This window comes from Astyanax mexicanus, chromosome 5, assembly GCF_023375975.1.
Source record: "Astyanax mexicanus isolate ESR-SI-001 chromosome 5, AstMex3_surface, whole genome shotgun sequence".
In the NCBI taxonomy this organism is placed as follows: Eukaryota; Metazoa; Chordata; class Actinopteri; order Characiformes; family Acestrorhamphidae; genus Astyanax; species Astyanax mexicanus.
In genome coordinates, this window is record NC_064412.1 from 15,001,157 (window position 1) to 15,011,564 (window position 10,408).

The following is a 10,408-nucleotide window of genomic DNA, read 5'->3' on the forward strand; positions in this document are numbered from 1 at the left end:
CACAGCTGAACTTTGGAGCTTCTATGGTGTCCGTAAATGCTCTTTATGGACACCATAGGAAAAATGGATATTACTAGAACATGACCGTGTCAGTTGGAGAGGGGCTTGTAATAAAAGCCTTTTTTATTTTATCTTCCTACTGCAAATTTCCTCTGCTTGAGGGTCCAAGATACTTTCACTTGTCTCATAAACACGCTTTGAAAAACATTCTATGAATAGGCCTACTTTGAGAAGGTACACGTCAGTGGACGTTTGTGTGCTAATGGAAGCAACGGGTTTGGATATCTTCAGTCAAAGCTTCTGCTTTAAGCAAATGGAAAGGGCAGCTTGCCCCTTTTCATTAAAACTCAGTCAAGAAACAATGCGGAATATCTCTAATCGCTCCAATATGTATTTTTAGACAAACAATGAGCTGGAGATGAGGGAGGGGGAAATGAAAGGAGGGAAAGGAGCATGAAAAGGAGAGATAGAGCAGATAAACAGTGTTAGGGGGGGTGAAGAAGAAGGGGTGATGCGGCGGTGGGCGGAAAGACGTAGGCAAAGAGAGAGGATAAGGGTGGGAGTGGGTTTGAGGGGTGACTATGGAAAGGGGGAAGAACGGCACATGACAACTCGCCTTTTCGTGTGAGAGGTCCTGCTGTAGCCAGCTGCACCAAAGAGCAGGACTGAGTGACCAGCGCTTGAAGCAGAACTAAAGGAACGACATAGAGGTGACAGAGGTGTGCGGGAAAACGGCTGTACTGCTTCAATCAACATCAAGGAGAGGGAAAAGTGACTTTGCTGTGCATTGCAGTAATTCAGGTGAGACAGTGGGTGAGAACCTGATAATGGATTTGCTGAGGCAATTATCTGAGTAAATAATTATTAACTCTGCAGAAGTAAATTGACTTTTTGATATACAATTTTCTCACTTAAGATATTTGTACACTAAGGTTCCTAAATGGTTCTTGACTGGGTGATACAGTTATATTGATATTTAAAATTTTTTATTATGTATAGCTTCTTTCCAAACATTACAAAGATCATACTGTTCTTTTGGAACCAAATATAGTACTTCTATGGCATTGCCTTAAAAAGGTATCTTTAACTAATAATGTAAATTGGTGCTACTGTACAGTAATTATGAAGCTTAAAATGGTTTAAAATCAAATTTCTATGCATTATTTATTACATAAAACAGTGTTTTGTGTTGTGATGCTTTGTTATTCCATGCAGAAACATAGGAAAGAAGCTTTACAAAGGTTTTTCACACTAATGCATCTGTCAAGAGGTTCTTTATAGAACCAATCTTAGGTTTTACTTAATTCTGTAACTCTACAGTGATAATGAAGCTCAAACTTTTCTGAGTCTGTGTTGTTCTTCTTTGTCATTCCATGCAGAAATATAGGAAGTTGTACATGCCATCTATTCCTTATTTATGAAGATTATTTACTTTTTCCTCTCCAAGCTGATGGATCTTTCACTCTATTCTTTCCTCCATCGTGCTCTGACCCCTCTCTCCTCCCCCCCTTGCTCTGTACAGTGTGTGGGACTGCCCTGCTGAGAGGTGACCATGTGTGGGAGGGGGTCGAGTCTCTACCTGCTGCTGCTGCTCTTTGCCTGCACTGCTCTCTGTCAGAGACAAAGCTACGCCAAGCCTCAGAGGCTGCTGGACGGTGGTGAGGAGGAGGAGGAGCAGGACTCTGTGATTATGAACGTCTTGCCATTAATCCGGCACGCTCGGCTCGCGCGGCCTGCAGCCCTGGCTCCCAAAAGGGCAGCTCAGGGGTCTCGCTTTGCCCTGTCCCTCGATGTGCCCACCTCCATCCTGAGCGTCCTCATAGACCTAGCCAAGAACCACGACATGAGGGCCAAAGCTGCGGCCAACGCCGAGCTGATGGCCCGTATTGGCAAGAGGAAATAGTGCCAAGATTAAGATGAACTTAAAACATCCGGGAGGGCAGACCCAGGTGCACGAAAAAAACATGAGGCTCAAATCCGTCACAAATGACTCCCAACACCCTCTATAGTGCATTACTACCTATGCTACTTTTTAAATGTTGATTTAAAAAGAATGATTTTTTTTCAAATAAAATACAAGCAATTTTGATGTAAATGCAGATAAATGGTTATAAAAGGAAAATAAATTGTAGATGTGTGCCAAATGCTAAATTGAGATTATTAAGAAATCTAGATAAAGTTAATAAATGTAAAGTCATTTAAAATATTTGGTGTGAAATGCTCCTTTCTAGACTAAATTAGTTTATTTCCCTGATTTGGCATTTTTTTCAAGTAGATTTTCCCTTGAATTTGACCTCTTTTTTGATATCAGAAGATTTAGAGAGCATCAACTATCCCAGTATTATGTGTTGACTTCAGTGACGCAGTTACACTGCTCCTTTCTAGAGAAAGTTACAGGTTTCATAATAGTTCACAGTGGAGGTGGTATGAGCTAGATGTCTCAAGGGTTTAATGCCTCTCAACATAACTGAAAGTTATGAAACAAAATGGTTATGAAAACACTGTATAAAGACTTAAGTTGATTAGGTTTAAACAGGTGCAAATTAAAAAAAATAATAATAATTCTCAGATTGAATGCTGTTTCCCTGTTACATATAAAAATTAGAAGACATTCTTAGATAAAATATCTATATTTTGCAGGCTTGGACATCATAGGCCATGTTTTTTATCATCACGGTAAGTCGTAAATTTATATCTGTTGAAACCACTTGACTTATATATTACCCATTAAACAGATGTTTTGTGTATTAACCTTACAGGTTTTAAGAAAATAAATTTAGAATGATTAAACTCAGAGTCAGACAAATTGATGATGTAAATTATTTATTATTTAAAACCTCCTTGTACCTGAAATCCTTAAGATACTGTTTGGTGTTAAGCTTATAAGGTAGGCTATTCCTATTATTGTATATACATATCCAAGCACTGAACTAGAGGTCTGAGAGGGAGCCATTTGTGATTGAGATATTCAGGAGTCCACTGACAAATAATAAATGTCGAATACTATGACCAAAATGTTCTTTGTTTTTTTGTATTATTGTTTCCTGATTTTTTTGTTTGTCTTCTCATAGATTAAATATATTTTTTAAGAAACTGTTTGTCAGCATAGCTCACTGTGTAGTGAAATAACAGCAGAAATGCTGGTCTCGGCTATTCAGATGTATGTAGTTTAATTCAATGTGAAAATGCTTGTATAATAAATTCTGGATAATAACTGGACTCATTTTGTGTCAGATCAGCCGCATGACGTAACAATTTTTAATAACAGAAGTGATCTGTTGCTAGGATTGAATGGGTAAGATGAGTTGGGTGGTGGTGCGTGACGGAGAAGAGGACAATGGGAAAGCGGAAATTGTCCCCACTGCTATGTTCTGTATGACACTGACAAAGATCACCATTAATTAACGGAACTGGTAAACGTATTGGTCCACAAATAAAATAGAATGAAGTGTAATTCAGAAAAGATTAAAAAATGACCATAAATAATGTCTGTCGCCATGGACTAAGCTGTTTGTGTGGATCATCTGTCCAGATGATAATAGGAATAAATGAAGAGTTGACATTCTTTTAAAAAAACCTTTGTGTGGATTTGCAGAAAAAAATATGAATTATTACAGTAATGTAGAATCAAGAAATACCCTAAAATGATAGCAAAACATTGTGAGTGTGTGTATGTATGAGGTGGTATCAGTATGTCAATTACATTGATTTCATTTTTTAAACAACAGAGATCACACTACACCAACACAAGAGTTGTACTATGCAGCCACTGTCTGCAACAAAAATAAAATTGTGCACACACATCTTTTCTGCATCACCGGTACAACAGAATAATTCATTAATTTGAAGCTTTGCATAAGTCTTAGGTTGCCACGCCAAATGCCAAGCATCAACTATAGGGATATAATGTAAAGCCCCAGAACTGAGTGGTGGAGCAACTGTGTGGAGCAGCTTATCAGCTTCCAGTAGCTAGAGTGCTTTTGTAATCCAAAACTAATAAATCTAATCAAACCAACATCAGCACTTGACTGTACTTATGCTTTTGTGGCTAAATGCACTCACATTTTCATATCAATGCCTCAAAATCTATTGTGAACACACTTCTCAGAACAGTATGATTATTACTCTGACTTTAGAAGAAATGTTACATGACCAGGTGTCCAGAAACTTTAAGACATGTAGAGTACGAATAAATAAGGATGAGACATGTTGCCTCTGGGCTACAGTTTATTCATGTATCTCTGCAGTGTGGCAGGGACACAGTGGTCCTGTGCACTTCTAGGTCCAGCCTTGCAGCCTTTCCCTCTGTGTCCCGCATGTGGCGTCAGAACAGATCAGCCAATCACGAGGCCTGTCTGTCTTTGCAGAAGGGTATGTTTATTAATAAATGGTCAATGGAACCATGTTGGGCAGTTAAGGAGAAAAAATGCCAGTGAGGCACTAAAACACGTCAAAAGAAAAGATTTGATTATTTAGTGGATAGAGGAACGTAAAACCTTGTGCATCATAAAGTCTATATACTGTATTTTCCTTATTCTAAAGAACAGAAAAACAGAACACAATATATTTACCCTGGTGGAGCAGCTTACTTTAAAGTAATTGTACAAAGCCAGTGATGCACTCAGGTTGTGTAAAGGGCAGGGGCAAAAAATATATATAAATAAAATAGGCTCCTACTGCATGACATGGGGCCCAACCAGTTATCAAAAAGCTGGGTCAATATGAATAAACAAAGCTTTTTTATCTGCAGTATATTTGTTCAAATTTCATACAAATACTGTGTAAAAGTACGTTTTAAGATTTATTCTAAATGAACACATTATTCAAATATACTTTTTCTATAGTGTCATTTTATACTGTTTTCTTTACTGTGGCGGGTAAGCTTTTTACACAGTCCAAGATGCTGCTTGGTAAGAGGTTAAATAACTAACATTTTTTTATATTGTCTTCATACTTAGTTGAGATAAAGTTAAAGTTGTCCACCCAATTGTAGTAAAATATCACGCTAATTAAAATAATTTTAGAAAACCAAAATGTATTTATGGAAAAGAACAAGGTCACCACGAACAGTTCAAAATGTCTCCAAGATGCCAATTTTCACCTCCTGTACAGTTTTTTACACCCTGGCCACTATTTACAGCAGTGCATCACATTTACAGTAATCTGCTGGTGGGCCACTTACTGGAGCATAAGAGGAACACTTTATTAAGCACATTTTCTCTACTGGAAAGGGTACCATTTGGGACACCATCTAGTAGGACTGGAATAGTACAGCACTCTTTTCTATTTGAAAGGCAGAATGGCAACCATAGGTGAGCACTTATTAAAACTAATAATAATTTCCTTGATCTGGGGACACACCAGTGTTTCACTTTATACTCTTTTATGTTGGGGTCACTCTTGGACAATTCATGAATTTTCAAGCTGAAAAAAAACATAATGACCTTTAAAATGACACAAATGTAAAGTACAAATCCCATTTATTAACAACTATTTTTTTTCTGATCACTGGAAATAACCTGAATATTTTGATTGGTTAATCTTGATCTGAACATCCTTAATGGAGATGTTTGACACAGATCTGTTACACCCCGTGGCCTAGGATTAAAGCTTTTTGGGTGAGTGTGTCATATCAAATCATATCAAACACACTATTTTTAATAATCTGTTGTGAAGACACTCTACAGATTCTGAGGATATGATGCTCTTTGATTGAGGCACACTGACTATAATGCACAGCTGACAGGTGTATTACTTTTATGTTAAACACCTTTTTTAGAAGGTTATAAAATTGTTGTGGCTAATTTTTGTTGCACTTATGCATTTTTTCTGCATTTCCTTTTTTGTTTTTCTCAAGTTTTCAGCTTATTTAATTTGATTTATTTATTTATTCAACAGGGACAATGCACATTGATCAAGTTTTCAGTTTCTACATTAATGTGAATGTGCCACAATAACAGCACATACATACATACACACACACATACATATAAACACAGTACCAAACATTCCATAAACTATGCACGGTTATCAGTGATTGCAGATTTGATTTGTTTTCAGCCATGTCTTCAGTTTATATTTATAAAAAGTCAGGTAACTTTTACATGTTCGTCTACCAAAACTCAGTTGGTAGACTATTTCAGTATTTGTTGGCTCCATTGGAAAAGACTGTTTGCCCAAACTTACTCCGTCTATACTGTACAATACAATCACCTCTATCAGATGTTCTTTTAACCACATTACCACTGCAGTCTTTCTGTTTTATAAACTGTTTTAGAAACCCATATAAAATCTTAAACATGAGACAGGCGTCTAGGGGATGTTTAAAACTATCAAACTGAGTAAATTATACTTTTGTACCATGACAGTGATGATGACTATTAGGCTTCATGTCTAGTGTCTTTACTGCTTATTAAGAAAGATTTAATAGATTTCAAAACTGACAAGCTTGTTTGTGACCAGCTTGTAAAGCAGTATGTTATATGAGAGACAATCATAGCATGCATAAAAAGTTTACCTGCCTCTGTCATTAAATGCAGTCTTATGTGCCTAAAATTGGCCAAGTTCAATTTCCTAGTATTTGCCCCTTTTTTAACTTGCTTTTTAAATGACATGTTTGAATCTAAAATGATTCCAAGATATTTAGTATCAGACAAACATCTGAGTATAAATACATAAATAAAAAGCAACACCAAGCTTATCTTTAAGGGGCCTGAGAACCCCTTTAACAAACACTAGACACATCTATGGCTAAAGCTCAAAGCTGAATAAATGCATCTGTGTTAAGGACCACTCTGTAGGCCACAGGCCGGGTCTTATCTTTAAGCCTGAGCAATAACCCATCATCATTTGCACAGTCATAGTCAGACAGGCTTCATTTGCGTGTGGAGAATCTGAGGCACTCCTCTCCCTCTCCACACGGCGGCATTAGCTCCACTCCAGCTGAAGCAGGTGGTCTCTGTCTTGCTGCAGAAGGCAACAGACATGACAGATGTTATCTGGAATCATTTCTGACCCGCGGCCAGTCAGCACTTGACTTTGGTGTTGTCAGTCGATATCAGCGGCGCAACACCCTCAGCCCCTCCCAGAGAATAAAAAAGAACAGAGAGAGGGGACAGGAGGACAGGGGGACAGAAGGACAAGTCTCTTCTCCCTGATGATTGCGTGCTGACGTCTATGACTGCATTTTGGCAACCCAGTGCTTAACATGCTTCATTTGTTTTGATAGGGCCTCTTGTTGTTTTTTTGCAGGATTGTTTATCAAGGCTTGACCGGTTCCGACCTCCCTTTTCGTCCAGCATGGCACTTGAGTTAATCAGAAAGCTTTTTGTGTTTGGTGCATGACTGTTTCTAAAGTACAGGTCTTCAGGTGGTTTGCGGTGGTTTGGGTAATGCACTTGTGCCATTGAAAGTCTTGTAATGTGGTGTTGTTTGTGTAAAAGAGAAGAGAGAAAATGAGAGATGCAGAGAGACTAATAGAGAAAGAGAGAGGGATACAACAATAACAGCAGGGCACTGTCGTCTTAATGCACTTAGGCTTTTATCCCACCCTTCTGCACCATCTCCTCCTTTAATCCCTGCAGATATTCTCATTATTACTCTGCCACGCTCAACAAACACAGCCCAACAGGTGTAGGCGTGTGTGTGAAGAACAAAAAGGAGCGCATACAAACACCTCTATGTGGACTGAAGTGTTCGTGAAGTGTGTGTGTGTGTGTGCTCGGTTTTCTTTTGAGACCAAATTTACCCACAGTACTTATAACAATTCCTAATCTTCACACCTTGATTTGAAGGCCCCAATAAAAGCATTCCGTTGTATGTAATAATTTTGGTTAATGCCTTTAACTGCTTCTTTAATCTTAAATCAGTAGTATTCCTGAATTGAGATGAAACAAAAATATTCTAATTATCAGTGTCCAAGCAAGACCATCCCTGCAATGTCAAATATGTTCATTCATGTTAGATGTAATTGCTCTCTAAATTTTTACAGTATTTCCTAAATTTACAAAATAACAATATTCTCAAAAACACTGAATTATAAGGCTGTTCAATCAATCAATTTATAACATGATTTAACTAATCACACAATTTGCTGTTATTAATCACAATTTGTCACATTTTACATTCCTATAACTAAACGTTTACATTTTTAAGTTCAAGTACCTGATAAAGTTAAAATAAAATCAACAACACCAATACAAAACATGAAAAAAGGAGGTATGGACAATTCTCCTTAGGTTTCAGATTGTTAAACCTTATACTATCTGTAGTAATGGGATCAGATTACTCCTCTTGCACATTTAGCCAGTGAAGAAAATGAATGCCACCACAGTGCAGCTCTCTGGTCAAACTGTAAAAACTGTTAAACATGACTTATAACAAATAAATGGGGATTAAACTAGGTAGAAGAGAAAACATGGAAAACTTATGCGAGAGGAACATGGTAAGCGACAGTCAGAGTTAGTTATGAGGTTTAATCCTTATGTCAGCGTAAATAAACAGTAATCTACCCTATGAACTTAACAATAGTGATGCCATCTTCATATCACTATATAAAACATCTATCAAATGACCAGGCTGTGTAAAAAGAGGAAATTAGGGAGGAAGTTGAGCTAAACTTGGTAATATTATTAATTTGCATAAAAAACTTTGCAGACTGCAGATTTTAATTTTAGATTGATTAATTGCATGCTCTAATTTCTTTGCATTGACCTGCATTTAATGTACTCCATATAATTAATGTAATCCATATATTCTGTGCCACTATACATTCTCACCAGAGTGGTCTCCAAAAATGGATTGACTTTCGCTTAAAGAATTGATCAATTATGTTGCACTGATTTCCTTTTCATACTGAGTATTAGATAATATATTAGGACATGAACATTTATGGCTGTCCATAAGAGTAACTAACATACACAGCCCAGAGACCTGCTCAGTCCCTGCCATGAAGACAGAATTACAAGTATATGTGCGTGTGTCATTTTAAAAAAATTCTCCAGGGTCATAGACTGTGTGAAATGGCTTGGCATTAGAGAACATCTTGAGAAAGAGACACTCTACTAGGCCAAAGTATTGCCTGAGGTGCCCAGATCTCCTTTAGTATTGGCCCTGACTCAAGAGGTCATCTGAGAGAAGATGAGGAGAGGATGATGTGGCTCTTATCCCCTTCGCTGGGGTAATAGCGTGCTCCCTGGTGCCTAAAAACCAAACGCTCTCTTTTTCTCTCCCTCTATCCGTCACTCAGCAGATTAATCTGATCTGTCAGTCTTCAGAGCCTGTAGCTTCTGTCTTCAGCCTGTGTGAAAATCAGCTACACTACTCGCTCAATACAAGCTTTATTTATAGTTTACCCACTAACACGGAAGGTCGAGTTTCATAAGAGCACGAACATCGATTTTGCAAATGTGTTTTTCTCCTTCTGTTTCAGGGATTAGGCACAGATAAATGTGCAAGCTCTGCTAACTGGCTTTATGTTGAAATTGAGCTGAAATAAAAGAACCACACCCTTTGCATCACAGTCAGATGACAAGGCAGTGAGGTCAGTTCACCCGATAAGAGACACAGTATATGGGAACAGGGAAATAAGGACATATGACCTATGGTTCATGATGTCATGACTGAACTTCCACCCTCACACCATTTGGTGATCAACTCAATAAAGATTCACACTTCTTTAACCTTTATACACACTAAAGATTGTGTTCATACTCCATGAGTCATGACTGTGTACATTACGTACTTTAAAGTATAAAGTTATTACTCTAAACAAAATACATTTCTCACATTGTAAAATTCGTTATGTCCCAAATCAGGGTTACAAGTAAGAAAGAGGGAGTCACTGAGAAGGCATTAAAAAACAAGATAATAATAACTACAATAACAATTCAAGGTGTACACAGCTAAAAAAGAAACAGAAAACACCAACATCAAGTCAACAGGTCCATTATATTCTCTATTTTGTGACCACCTCTTCTTTTTACATTTACTGAGAATTTTTCAGCTTCACTGATCATAGAAAAGCACTTTGTAGTTTTAAAAATAATATATAATAATACAACGAAAGACGTTCTTTTTCTCCACATCTTTTATTTTCCTTCTTTCACCCTGTTCTTCAGCGATCAGGACCTTACAGGGCCACCACAGAGCAGCTATTATTATTTGGGTAGTGGGTCAGTCTCAGCAGTGCAATGAAACTGACATGGTGTGTTAGTTTGTGTTGTACTGGTATCAGATACAGAAGTGGAAAAACACAGCAGTGTTGCTGGAGTTTTTAAACACTTTACTGTCACTGCTAGACAGAGAATAAACCACAAACCAGAAATATCCTGTGGGTAACTTTCTGTGGGCAGCATCCTGGGACCACTGATGGAGGATTAGAGATAGCCAAGACAAACTATGCAACAAC

The 10,408-nt window shown here is 37.6% G+C and overlaps 1 protein-coding gene across 1 annotated transcript; it reads left to right on the forward strand.

Annotated features, from left to right (window-relative positions):
- The first annotated feature begins 604 nt into the window (after positions 1-604).
- On the forward strand, positions 605-3,336 carry LOC103038162 (urocortin-3-like). Its single transcript, XM_007253277.4, has 2 exons — positions 605-801; positions 1,523-3,336. The coding sequence occupies exon 2, from the start codon at positions 1,553-1,555 to the stop codon at positions 1,901-1,903; it is 351 nt and encodes a 116-aa protein (XP_007253339.3). The 5' UTR covers positions 605-801; positions 1,523-1,552; the 3' UTR covers positions 1,904-3,336.
- Positions 3,337-10,408: the final 7,072 nt, after the last annotated feature.